Raw genomic sequence first — 14,146 nt, 5'->3', positions numbered from 1 at the left:
CCCTACCAGTAAGAGACTCCCGACGATGCGAAATCCCTTTCCTGTCAGCCACGAGACAAGGTACATGCACGCCCCCCCTCTTTGCTAACATCTCCAATTGGTCTAGTTTCGTTTTCTCATGACCCGAGACGTGCTGAAAACTCCAAGCGCACATATCGCAAAAAGCAAATTGGTAAATCGGTGGGGACACAATTGCAATTCGTTAAAGCCAACCTGAACAACACCATGTGATCTCACCTGAAGGCAAATTTGGTACGCGGAGAGAAGAAAAGGATAGTCGGATGACCACATAAAATTCTCCAGATTCTCCGCAGTCAAGTCAGCAACATGTGGCTCTCATTTTTTCTGGGGAATTGAACACGTCAAAGCTTCTTGAAAAAGAGGGGAGATGCTGAGATTTGGTTTCCGTCTAAACGCCATTGACGCTTAGAAAAGTATGTGTTGAATACGAGTGAGTCTCAGCTCAGGCACACAGAGTCGATGGCTTCTGCTTACCTACTGTAAATGCATGTGGGACGGAATGCCTCTCTGCCTCTGTGAGGCTCTGTCACTGACCATGGGCTTCCCCGGAAAATCACAAAGCGGGAGAGGCGTCGTTGTCTCTTGTTGCCTTTGCCTTTCTCAATGCCTTTGAAAGGTCTCTGGTTCGACTTCCCCACACGCAGGGAGGAGTCATATGTAAGTGAAGCAATTGACTGGCTATCATTGCATCTCTGGCACAGCTTGTCAGAAATGACTGGTTTCAAACACGTCTCCTTATCCAGCCTCCTTTTGCGCAAATCCTTTTTGAAACAGTCCATTCTCAGTTACGGAGTATGAATCCGTCCTCCTCTCATTTGGTTCGTGATGTGGCGCCTCTGCGGCTCCGCAGGATCAGGTGTCCTCCACAATTTGGCCGTGAGCAGACTCAGCAGAGTGAACCAAAAGACGCATCTCGATAGTTCAATGGTCTAGAACCGGAATTACATCGTGCTGGCGTAGAGCTGATGGTAGAATGCAGTAGTTTGAATGATACGAGATGCACGTTGGGTTGCTTCAATCATATGTCAATCGCATCTCTCGATGTCTGCCATATTCAATTACATAAAGAACTATCATTATGCACATGCAGTCAGAGTTAAAAACTCAAAATAGCTAATTATGGGTTGCCGAATGCTACATTTCCCATTCGTGGCTTGTTGCTGCAACCCATACATACATACCCTTAAAAACTCCAATTTCAGGTCAGGAACGCAAGAAGAAAAGCAGGCAGAAAGATCCGTCTGCCCAGGTATATTCCAAGGAATAGAACCCCCGAAGTCTAGTATTTTGGCCGAGGGCGGAGATCCAAGGGAGTCGTTTGGAGGAGATTGGACTTACGCGTGTTGTTCTTAGCGTCCGGATGTGCCCCTTCAGCTTACACTTTGACTGATTATTGACCAGAGGTTGGGATCGGTTTCTGAATACCGATGCCGGACACCCTTTCAATGAGATGAATGTACTCCGTAAGAACCCATGCAAAGATAGAAAAACTCAATGGTGCGTTCTAGGTCCCAGAAGAGAGTGCCGATGGCTTGGCAGCCCTGGGGATGGTGTTGGGGTTGTCAAGCCAGTCGTTTTATGTCAATGGTCATACTCCGTATTGTAAAACTTGTTGCTAGAGACGGCTCACGACGGTTCTAACTTGACCTCGTGTTGTTGACCTTACCTTGGAGTGCCCTGTGTTGTTTACTACTATCTACAGTAACTGCTCTGTGCTAGCTTGCATAAGGTATCCCCAACAAAGACAGCACTGCCCTACCTATGCTAGAGCAAAGACTAGGAGCAGCAGCCAGTATCAGCCAGCACCTATGACTGACCGCTCGATCAGACAACGGGTATTATCGTAGGGTCCCATGTTCCTTTTTGTCTAGCGACTCACGCCATTTATTACCGACAGTTTGGTTGGCTTGCCAGTGATTGCCTTGAGATGCAGAGCATTTTCATAGAGTTGACAAGACCGAATGATGAAAATTGTCTTAAAGATTCATGCTTTGACAATGTGCTCAAATCTGACTCTCTCTCTCTCCTCTCCTCTCGCAAAAAAACAAAAACCAATTGATCAAGTCACGGGCTCTACAAAGCCTGCAGCGCTGGCTTGCTTGGTTGGGTCTGCCACACTCAAATGGCCTTCAAGGCTTGGGGCTTGTCCTCCCCGAGCCAATGGGATTTCTGCCTGCCAGCGGGCGCTGGGTTTTGCTTGCAACCCTCAGCTCTGAAGGTGCTGGCTAGGCCTGGCTCAGTGTTGAAAACACCCGGAATTGATGACGTCCATCCTGGGTCATGTCTCCCAGCAATCCTTGAAGCATCCAGGAACCTTGGAACCTTTCTGACAACTCACAATGCAATGCGACATTCCATCACAACACCACACACATTGCGTCTGGATGATCGATTCACTCACTCACTTCACTCAATTGGGTCAAGTCATTGATTATTTTGTTTGTTCAACGTGAAAAGTTTTATTCATGTTTTTGCAGAAACCTCTTTCTCATAGACAATTCGCCCTTTTTGCGAGTTTTTTTGCTGAGTGACTCGTTTACTCTTTTGCTTTCCCATCTCAGTCCCTCTTCTCTCCCTCATACATTGCTTTTCGCTTTCGCTCTGCTCTCGCTTGTCATCATCCACTGCTTTTGACTTTTGTTTTCGCCTTTTGCGCTTGCTCGAGTAAAACCAATGACCGTATTTCGTGACCCATGCTCCGCCTTAACTCAGGTTCCCTCCACCTCAAACTTTCATAGTGAAATCATATCCTCAGGTTGCCCCAGAAATCTTCCCCATATGAACTACAAGTACACGTGCCCCGAACCAGGAAATGACGAAACAAGAGCCTGCCGCGGCCTTGAAAAAACACGATTTCATGGTATCATAATGTTAAGAGTCCCCGCCATGAGTGATAAAAAAGATAAAATACTTTGAGTTCCGTTTCGCTAAACGACTTGTAAAACAAATGCTGCCAAGTGCAACTAAAAATAAAAACGCTCAATGCTGATGTGGTGATGCCTTTCGTGCGCCGTCCAATGCACAATCGTAGTGGGTATAGTTGTGTCCGTATGGTATAGTATGGTATGGGTATCATTTACCACCCCTTGGAGTGGTATCCATCGCTGGCCTCCTTTGAGAAGTATTGGTTCCAGCTGCTCGCGTTCACATCCTCGCTCTTCTTCATGCAAGGCTTCTCGGGGTACTGCTTCAGGTTGGCCACATCGTGTGATGTATGTCGTCGCTTGAGGACGGCATTGGCTGTCGAGGACTTCTGTTGTCGCTCCCAGAGGAGGTGACGTCGAAGAGACTCAGTCAACTCAGTCGCCAACATATTACGACGAGTAGTGCGAGGTGACAGCGCAGTTTGAGGCTGGATGTGGTTGGGGCCGGTCATGATGGGCTGAGCACTAGACCTAGGGACCTCATGAATAGGCTTGAGACCAGGTCCACGCATGCCCTTCATCATGAGGGGAGCCTCGTCAGAGTCATTAGGCGAGGCACCCAGTGACGGTCCGTGGGCCATACGAGATCGTGGAATGGCCGAAGTCGATTGGGAAGCGTGGTTACCAAGAGTGCGTGCACGATCGTTCTGAGCAAGCATGAGAGTAATGAGCGATCGTCGTGAGGTCAAGTTGGGCTTGGAATCCACGCGCTGGAAGAACTTGTCGTCCATGCTGGATTTGCCGCTCTCTTCCATAGAGTCCTCCCAGTCCGAAGAGTCGTCATCGTCATCAATGGCGCTCTCGTCGATGTAGTCGTCGGTGTCCGAGTCGACAGCGGCCTCATCATCGATGGTTCGTGTCATGACATTGTTGCTGAACGAGGCCTGCTTCTTGCGTGCAGAGAGCAGCGAGCCAGGTCGTGATGAAGCCATGGCGCTCTTGAGTGAGCCGTCCTCTTCAGAGGAGCCGCCAATCTGGAACACAGGCTTCTTGATGATGGGAATGATGGGCTTGCTGTTGCTGAGGCTCTGGTCCTGTTCACTAGACGAACAAGAGCCACCAAGCGCAAAGCGAGCGGGCTTCTTTGATTGCACAACCTTGGCAGCAGGCGACGACTTGGGCTCAGGAATTGCGTCTGATGATAGAGCAGCACCGGAGATGGTTCGAGGAGTGGGAATCTGGGAAGGTGAGAAGCCACGCACAACAGTGGTGCGGGGGAGGCTTTGTGGTGAAGGTTGTGGCGAACCCTCTGAAGCTGTGATGGACTTTGCAGGCGATTGAGACTCGGTTGTAGTTGAACCAGAACGCTCAAAAGCAGGAGGGACTGGAAGGGACTCCTTGGGGACAGGAGCTATATGAGGGGCCGACAGAGGACCCTTGTCCTTAACAATAGAGACAATCATCTTCTCGAAATCGTCGGAGCTGATGTGGCGTTCGCGCTTGCTTCGGGTGCTGGCGCAAGAATCTTGACGTCGTACACGAGGGCGGGCGATCTCAAGCGGTGTTGATAATGAACTGAAGTCGACGGCCTCTTCGTCTACAAGAGACTCAACACTGCCAGATAGTTGAGGAAGATCGGATATCCTTGACTCGGAAGGGATGTTCTGAGGGAGAGTTTGTGTAGAGGGTGCTGTCTTTTCTTCGTTGTCGACGACAAAGGTTTCTCTTTGCCACAGTCGCCAGCTAAGGTTCTCTAGTCTTCTACCTTGTTCAACTGAGTCTGCGCAACGAGAGAAGACTGACTGGTCAGCATATAAGCGGTGACACAAACAAGAGACGACTTACCAGTCCACATGCTATAGAGATTGGCGGGATTGCCAGTATCGACTTTGTGGATGACGTTCGCATCCACTGTCAAAACGTGAGTGTCTAAACGATAGGGCATAATGTGTCTTGGACCTGTCGATTTATCGACTGGGAGAGTGGCGAGGGTGAGTGCGAATAAAGTCGGACGAAGTGTAAGTACAATCGAAGCGGTCGACAAGTTCTGTATAGGTCGTCGGCGAAGTAGATCAAATTAGAGCCGACAATGCGCCAGAGCGTAGTAAAGAGGTTGAGATTCGAGGTGGAGAAGGCTTAGTCGCGGGCGGAGAAGTCGAGGGAGTTGAAGGTCAATGTAAGCGAATTTGGCGTGTCAGTGCGATGTCGAGGTGGATGCTGCGTTTCATGGGGATCCTCGAGTAGACATATACTGTCTGTGTAAAGACGATTCCTGGTGCAAGGTCGTCCTCTCAAAATCCTCTGCAATGGATGTTGGGTGTTGTTGTTGCTTGGTGTAAGTGTATGTGTATGTGGAGGAGAACGAACAAAGTCCGGGGGGATCAAACGTAGTTATTCTTGTTTGGTCTGTGGGAAGAAGGACGGATTGGGGGAAGGGAGTCGCGGTGTGCGCTATGTAAATGGAGTCTAAGGTACCTTAGCACAAGCACGAGTGCACGCCAGGCCCAGGGGTGTCGGACCGCAGGGGCGTGGGTTTTGAGGGGGTGCGAGCCACTACACTTTGGCCGGGGGTGGCTCAGGTACGTACTGAGAGGGGGGCATTGGAAATAGCGGGTACCACCCAAATAGCACAAGCCCAAGTCTCCCAGTACAAGACGGAGGTACCGCGGCGCGGGAGAATTTTCGCTGTTAATGGACGCTTAAGTGAGTTGCGGTTCACTCAGGATGAGTCCAGTGATTCTTGATTGATTCCTGTGGGGTGCCATCTCAACCTTACACTTTTACAGAGGCGTGACCAGACGAATTCAGTTGAGAATGGGGGTTAAGGTGGCGGCACCGCGCAGTACAGTACAGCACAGAACAGCATAGTACAGCAAAACGCATGACAACAAAGACAAAAGAGCCATTCATTGCTTGTCCGTATCTTTGACTCTCTTCCCTCTCTGAACAAAGAGATCCTCTCGAATCAAGAACCTGCCCAATGTCATGTCCACGCCAGGGCACAGGATGACAGAGGTGGAGGTGGGAAGGCCTGGAGGCTGTTCGACTTCGGCGACACAGCAGACAAGGACAGGGCTTCTGTCAGGGGGAGGAACACGGGTGGAGGTGGCAGAGAGGGGGAGGCAAATTCTTCCTGGTGACCAGTTTCCACGGGTCTTTACCTGAAGAGGCACTTATTATGTTCGAGCAGCGGGTCACTATGATACCCAACGGAGTTTAGACTCAAAGACTTCAAGCCAGTCCTCTTTGGGCTATATCTGAATTACCTGATCAGGTAAGTGGCCCACCTGAGACAGTTACGGAGGGAGCACAGACGAACGCGGTCTCGGGAGTGCAAACGGTTCTATCTCTCGGTGTCCCCTAACGCTCCCTAATGGGGCCGCGGCCTCCTGTAACGGAAAGCAGATCCTGCTGTCCGTTTGGCGTTCTGGAACGTTGACAGCTTGTCATGTGTCCTGTCCATCTCCCTTGAGCGGCTCCGTTGTGAACTGAGACCGAATCGGGCATCCGAGTCCAGAACTGACGACCCTGATGTTTGCCTTGCCAGGTCCAATTCCCCCACTGTCATTCTCTGTCTCCCGCGGATCAAGCACCCTGTAACCCGCTCCTAATCAGGGACCTGTCTGAGGCCCCATCACAAGTCACGTTGGTGATCCAAGCCTCGCTTTGTGTTGTTCTGGCCCGGATTAACCGCGGTCTTTACTTCACCAAGGCATTTGATCCTGAGAATCGCGAGACTCGGTAAGGACGAACGGCTCTCTTGGAAGCCATTAGCTCGATAGTTTCAAGGCACATGATAGACCCTGAGAGAAGTTTCGCCGAGCATGGTGTTGGAGACCCTGACCGGTCATGTCAATGGTGTTTTTGGCATTGAGCTTCAATTCCAATCCCAACCCAACATCGTTAACAGACGCCCGTGTTTAAAGCGTCAATTGGTCCGCTTGCAATCCAGGCTTCCACTTCAACGGCGAATTGACGTGATTCTGGGCGATCTGGGATTGCAAATGAGAATCCTGCTAGTGATTCTCGCCCTGGAGAAAGCCCCAGAGGATCGTGGGGATTCATTGACTTGACCCGTTCTCAGTGGCATAACCAATATCCGGTGACCCCGTGATAACAACGAGCCCCCAGATTGTCATCCGCACGCTGCACCTCGCCTCCGCAAACGGCCACCGGCCTTTGAGTGATCTCGCCTAGAAATTTATCTGTCGACACTGGGAAAGTAAGGAAAAGGCCATATGCGGTCGAAGTTCAGACGGTAACGACTGATGACTGATGACCGTGTCCTTACGCCTGACCACGGAGCTCATTCCGACGGGACGAAGTCGAGTCGAGTCACTGTGGAGGTGAGGTTTTTGAGCCATAATCTGCATCTATCCCTCTGCCCATAGTCAGTTGGGCAGGACTTGCCTCCCGTCCGTTCTGCTGTTGATGCGCCCGACATCATGGGATAGGCGTGACCACGGACATATGCCGAGCAGATCAGACGAGGACCTTGCTACCGGCTCATAGATGAATATCCCGAGGCTTCGGTGACGATACCTGGGGTAGGTCACCTGGCTTGATGTTCCAGGATCCTCGGCACCACTCATTGTCGAGAGGCTTAAACAGTCACAGTCGGCAGTCAAGGCAGCTTCAAGGGAGGCAGACTTGAATTGAGCCTTGTCAACCTGGGTTGCGATGAGCTGAGGCCCTGCTGAGGCCTCTGTCGTCATGTTCAGGGGCGCTTCTTCAGGGTCCTGGCGACTCAGCGCTTGGCGCTCTAGGTCAGCAGATGCGCTGAGTCGCATCAGGCCAACCATCCATCCCAACCGTTGTGAAGTGACGCTTGCCAGCGCATAAAACAGCATCTACATACAGCCATATGACTCTCCTGAAGGGCTTTCTATTTTCACATTTTGGCCTCTCATTTCCTTGCTTGCACCGCCGGGCTGTAAACACAGGGCTTCAGTGGTGGACGCCTCAGTTATCCTCACAGCGATCATCACAGCCCGTCTCTCGGTTTCCAAGATGACTGTCAAGTTTTCTCAATGACTGGTCAGATTTCAGAGCGCCGACAGGCTGGTGACCCTGGAGTTCGCATCTTTGCCTGCCTCAGATATATTATTGGAAGACATATGTTCATACCAAAGCAATTATGCGTTCTAGGCCCCTTTTAGTCGTAAAATTCAACTCATGCTCTTGTCAAAGCTCTATACCATTGGATTGTCTTATTCACATGATGGTCCAGGGTATTCAATATGGCAAGATGATGTTCGGCCTTGGTAGCTTTGGCTCTTCTCGTCCTTTGGTAAACTACCTAGTTGATGAGTGAGTTATCTCATTACTCAAGCATCCATCCCTTCTGATGGCGATAGACATTGACTTCAATTTGAGGCGTTTTCTGAGGCCAGCGATTTTGAGGATGACATGGGCATGTAGCGACTGATGGCGTGTTTGAAGTCGCATACGATGTGAGGTGAGCAGCCATGTAAGAGCCCCTGACAATTGATTAATCAGGACATCTCGATCGCCTTTTGGTTCTTCGATCTTGCAGTTCAGCCTGCCTTACTGCCTTAACAATCACCTGTCATGCGCTGACGATCTGGCTGCCGTCATTCAACGCACTCTAGCCCCGCGAACCACTACATGCCAATTACCTAACCAGAGCTAAAGTAGCAGATCGCGGTAGATCATATCAAAATTTGATGCGCCGATAGTGTCTGTGAAATGAACAGATGTTGGAGAAGTGCGTTGAGCATTTAGGACAGACAGCCCTTTTATTCAGCACCCTGACATTCATGATTCAAATCATGCAAAACCCCCTCTTGTCCGGCCCGCTGGTAGACAAAAAGAGTGAATGCGGCTTTATGACGTCTCATGGAAGCGCCCCGTCCCACTGCCAATGCTGTTTCTGTACCATTGCGTCGTCCAATGCCACCGGAACGTGGACCTGATAGCATGAATACCTCAGGAATGCGGTATTATTCCAATAGATTCGATTGTGCGTGCGGTAAAAAAAAAAGAAGAGGGGCTTGAGGGGATTATCGCAGCTGGCAATTGGCAACCAGACAAGCAGGCAAGCATAAAACACCGAGACTAGAGGGACAAGAGGCTCCAAAGTGAGGTGAGTGCTAATAATTCACCTTACGAATCGTAACATCATAACCCACCTGGGCCAGCTAAAAGCTCACCTTGGGTCAAGACTGGCACCTAAAAAAACCAAAATCTGCCCCCCGCGCGGGCCGATAAGCGATAAGAGCTCTTGCTTCACGCATCATACCCTCCACTTTGTTAGTTGGTTGGTTCCTGGCCTCCCTGTGCTGCCCCTCGCTACTGTACGTAGGTTACTTATCCTGACCTCCAGCTGCGTCACCGACCGACTGTTACTGCCCGGGCCAACTGGCGCCATAATAATTTCCCCCTTCTCTTCAGGAAACCTGGTGAGACCATATTCTATCAATATCATCCGTTGAAGCCGGCGCTTCTCTTCTCTTCTCCTTATCTTCCTGTAAGTAGTGTGTTCTCCCCAATTGTTGTGCCCTCGTTTCTCATCATATACACTTTTAGAGCTACACTATCTGCCCCGCCGCGCTTTTTCCTTCTCCGGACGGCTACGCAGTATCTCAAACTTACTTCAACTCGGTTCTGGCAAACCTTGAATCGAATCATCACTCCTAAGCGTTCTTCCTATATTTTCGAATTCGCCAAAATGGTCCCCAAGAAGAAGATCGCCGTCATGACCTCGGGAGGTGACTCCCCGGGCATGAACGCTGCTGTCCGAGCTGTTGTGCGCATGTCCCTACACATGGGTTGCGACGCCTACTGCGTCTACGAGGGATACGAGGGTTTGGTACAGGGAGGCGACTTCATCCGACAGATGCAGTGGAACGATGTCAGAGGCTACCTCTCTGAGGGTGGTACACTTATTGGTACTGCTCGATGCATGGCTTTCTACGAGCGTCCTGGTCGGTTGACGGCCGCCAAGAACATGGTTCTGTCTGGCATTGATGCTCTGATCATCTGCGGTGGTGACGGCTCCTTGACTGGTGCTGACAAGTTCCGAGCTGAGTGGCCTTCTCTGCTGGAAGAGCTCGTTTCCAAGGGAGAGCTGTCTACAGAACAAATAGCACCTTATAAGCATCTCAACATTGTCGGTCTCGTCGGGTCCATCGACAATGATCTCACAGGAACCGATGCAACCATTGGTTGCTACTCAGCACTCGCCCGTATTTGCGAGATGGTCGATTACGTCGAAGCGACTGCCTCTTCACACTCTCGTGCTTTCGTAGTCGAAGTCATGGGCCGACATTGTGGTTGGCTGGCCCTCATGGCCGGTGTCGCAACTGGCGCAGACTTTGTCTTTATCCCTGAGAGACCTCGTGAGCATGATTGGCAGGAAGATATGAAGGTCGTTGTGCGAAGGGTAGGTCTGATCACGGAAAATAGCTCCCAATCACAGGCACTAACGACTTACAGCATCGAAACCTTGGAAAGCGCAAGACCATTGTCATCGTCGCCGAAGGTGCTCGAGACAAGGACGGCAACAAGATCGGCGCCGAAGAAATCAAGGACATCCTAGCTGACAAGAGCGAGGGCGGTCTTGCTCTCGATACTCGTATAACCACCCTCGGTCACGTTCAAAGAGGCGGTACTGCCGTCGCATATGACCGAATGTTGGCTACCCTGCAGGGTGTTGAAGCAGTCAAGGCTGTCCTCGAAGCCACACCAGAGACCGAGACTCCTTTCATCGCTATTAACGAGAACAAGATTGTTCGAAAGCCTCTAATGCAAGCTGTTGCCGAGACCAAAGAGCTCGCCAAGGCTGTCGATGCCAAAGACTTTGAGAAGGCCATGTCTCTTCGTGATGCCGAGTTCGCCGACCAATGGGGTTCGTATATGTTGACCACAAACGTCATGGTTGACGATTCTAAGCTGCCTGAGAAGGACGTAAGTCTGACCTAAATTTGAACTACTGTTTCCTTGCTGACAATTGACTGCTTAGCGTATGCGAATTGGCTTCATCAATGTTGGTGCCCCTGCTGGTGGCATGAACGCCGCAGTACGTGCTGCTGTTGCATACTGTCTCTCCAAGGGCCATGAGCCTCTCGCTATTCACAACGGTTTCGCTGGATTCGCGCGACACCACGATGACAAGCCTATCGGCGCTGTCCGCCCATTTGACTGGCTCGAGGTTGACAGTTGGGCAAGCAAGGGCGGTTCCGAGATTGGTACAAACCGAGAACTTCCTGGCGAGTCTGGTATGGAGTTGATCGCCAACCTGATCGAGGAGCACCACTTTGATGCTCTATTCCTTGTTGGTGGTTTCGAGGCCTTCCACTCCGTTTCACAAATGCGCAAGGCCAGGAAGGAATACCCTTCTCTATGCATCCCCATGGTTATTCTGCCTGCCACCATCTCCAACAACGTTCCCGGAACCGAGTATTCTCTGGGCTCAGATACCTGCTTGAACGAGCTTGTCAACTACTGTGACAAGATCAAGCAATCAGCGTCTGCTACCCGTCGTCGTGTCTTCGTTATTGAGACTCAGGGTGGTCGCTCAGGCTACATCGCTACCCTGGCTGGCCTAGATGTTGGCGCCTCCGCTGTCTACATCCCCGAGGAAGGTATTTCTCTTGAGATGCTCAACTCCGATGTTAACCACCTCAAGGAGGTTTTCAAGAAAGACAAGGGCCAGTCCCGTGCTGGACGTCTGATACTCGTAAATGAGAAGTCCAGTAAGGTCTACAATGCTAAGCTCATTGCGGACATCATCCGTGAAGAGGCTCACGACCGGTTCGAGAGCCGAGAGAGCATTCCTGGTCACGTCCAGCAGGGTGGCGTTCCTTCTCCTATGGATCGTTGCCGAGCTGTTCGTCTGGCCATCAAGTGCATCCAGCATCTTGAAGGCTTTGGACGTAACGCTCACAACCACGTTAAGAAGGACCCCAAGAGTGCCTCTGTCATTGGTATTCAAGGCTCCGAGGTCGTGTTCAACGCAATGGAGGAGCTAGAGGAGCACGGCACAGACTGGCCCAACAGGAGACCTGCGACTACCCACTGGTTGGGCCTGTCAGAGGTAGTAGACATGTTAGCTGGCCGTCCTGATTACCCTAAGCCGGAGAAGAGTTTAACGGGGTTGATCGCAAAGGACACAAAACGTGGTCTGTAGAGGGGCGTCATTTTTGGCTATAAGGACATCTTCAGATTGACGTTTCCTCACTTTTCTCTTACCTTTATTCTTAATGATAGCTCAGTACGAATGAAATCAGTTTTAGGCGTTTAAGTAAGTATTTTTATTTTATTAGTCTTAAATGAAAATCTTATTAATATATTCTTTTTACAGAGTATATTAGTTAGTAAAGTACCTGTACTTAAGTAAAATACTGCCAATGCTTCTGGACGGGCTATTGAATATAAGAAATAAGAAAAAAAAAGTTATAAAAACTATATCTCGAGATCTGTTAAAGATATCTCAGAAGCAAAAATACGAGTTGGAAGGCATTGGGATTGCTCCCGCCAGGGCTTGAACCTGAGACCTTCGCATTACCGGATACTCGGAATGAAGTATTAGTACGACGCTCTAACCAACTGAGCTACGGAAGCCGTCCAATTCGATGACTGTGAGCTTCGTAACTGAGTCTATGTTCCTCGGTTTCAGGGTCTCATTCATGAAGAAGTTGGTGTCACTGTATACTTGACCTGAAGTTTGATAAATTATCCTGTTAGAAGAATTTGAAGCAAGTAAACCCTTCAATGAACCCTTCAATAATTCATTTCCTCGATATCAAGTTTTGAGAGAACAATCTAGACGAATCCCTCAACCCTATGTACGTACGCAGTCATGAACCCTGCCTGCCCGGCACCCAAACTTAGTAGGTACCTGGTCTGTGCAGCAGCATGTTACATGTGACAGATAGCCATAGAACCATGGAAGAACGGCAGATGCATCTGCCCAGCATTGATGCCTCAGCGACTCCAGAAGGCTTCGACTAGGAACTGACAGCTGAGGAATGGCGGCTTATGGGGTTCGAGTTCGACGCCTCGTTGGGCTCTCAGTGCGACTTTGGAAGTTTGGTGCGATGTTTCTCAAGGATCTTCAGTAATTCTTTGAGACCCCAGTCCCAGTCCATGACGGCACCACTCGTTTTGAGATTCAATGCCCAACTGAGCAGTACAACGACTTGGACCTCCATCGCCGATCATAAGGGTAATGATTTGCATGCAACTCTATGTGACAGAGATAGACTTGCAGCATTCGCAAAGCTCAGCACTGTTGTTATCTCTCTGGCCAGAATTAACATCTGTGCCATCTCTGTACACCTCGCCGAGTTCCATCTCGAGCCTACACGTTATTCGCCGATGTGGACTCGTGGCGCCGCAGGGGGGCAATCTGAGAGCCCTGCTAGGGGAGGAAAGAAAACACAGGCCCTTGACCCTAAGCAATAAAAAAATTTAGGTAAATCTAGCCTAAGCTTAGGGGGCTCTTTACTAAGTTTATTTTGACACTCTATATTAAGGTCTGGTGTTTTCTTGCTCCCCGAGGCCCTGTTCTGGCTCCCATCTTGCAGTGCACTGGGGCCAAGGACCAGAAGATGCCGGGGTGAGCTGCTGCACTATTGCGTCAGTAGATCTCCACACCACAGCCAGCTTTGGATGCCAAACAAACGAGCTTTTGTTCATCAGAGAAGAGCAGAGCAAACACGGATCGATAGAAATTAGGCCCAACGAATGCCCAGAATCATACAAGGCAACGGCGATGAACTCTATAACGGGAAAACGGGATTGTCATTGATGGGGCCTTGGGCAGAGACAACTTCTGGGTAGAGTTTGTCAGGCTGGTAGGTCTCATGTCCTTTTCCTGGCTGCGCTTGACCCTCCATCTGAATGCTTCGCGTGGGAGGAGGGCCCGTCTCATTGGGCCGCCATGGTAGACTCATCGTGTTTGGGGTCGTAAGGCAGGCAGACTGACTTGCTTCCGGTACTTGATGGATCATTGGACGGGGATAGGTACTTACCTACTGTCAGTCAGTCTGGGTATTGTGGTCATTCGTTGATGTCCACACCAGGCAAGATTCCTCTGAAGTTGTCGAGTTTGCCATCAACGCTTGGATAGAGGCTCGACCAGACTTGCTAATACTATTCGACGAAAGTGTAGCAGGCGAAAAGATCATCGTTTATGTTAGTTCTCCCGTTGCGGACCGCTGCCACCATCATCAATCTTGTACCTAACCTTGGAGCAGCAATCCCCGCTTTGCCCACTACAAACAGCTTACCAGGTC

The 14,146-nt window shown here is 50.3% G+C and overlaps 2 protein-coding genes across 2 annotated transcripts; one reads left to right on the top strand and one right to left on the bottom strand.

The window, feature by feature from the left end:
• Positions 1-3,097: 3,097 nt before the first annotated feature.
• FSUBG_4402 (uncharacterized protein) lies at positions 3,098-4,830 on the bottom strand (the record flags this gene model as incomplete). Its single annotated transcript, XM_036682388.1, has 2 exons — positions 3,098-4,665; positions 4,731-4,830. 2 exons carry the CDS (start codon positions 4,828-4,830, stop codon positions 3,098-3,100), a joined length of 1,668 nt encoding a protein of 555 aa, XP_036540018.1.
• A 4,746-nt stretch (positions 4,831-9,576) lies between these two features.
• On the top strand, positions 9,577-12,036 carry FSUBG_4401 (6-phosphofructokinase; the record flags this gene model as incomplete). Its single annotated transcript, XM_036682387.1, has 3 exons — positions 9,577-10,290; positions 10,344-10,814; positions 10,870-12,036. The coding sequence occupies 3 exons, from the start codon at positions 9,577-9,579 to the stop codon at positions 12,034-12,036; spliced, it is 2,352 nt and encodes a 783-aa protein (XP_036540017.1).
• Between the last annotated feature and the right edge of the window lie 2,110 nt (positions 12,037-14,146).

This window comes from Fusarium subglutinans, assembly GCF_013396075.1.
Source record: "Fusarium subglutinans strain NRRL 66333 chromosome Unknown NRRL66333_c0000040, whole genome shotgun sequence".
Lineage (NCBI taxonomy): Eukaryota > Fungi > Ascomycota > Sordariomycetes > Hypocreales > Nectriaceae > Fusarium > Fusarium subglutinans.
Note: the sequence above shows the minus strand (reverse complement) of the source record. Positions and strands in the feature narration are given on the sequence as shown.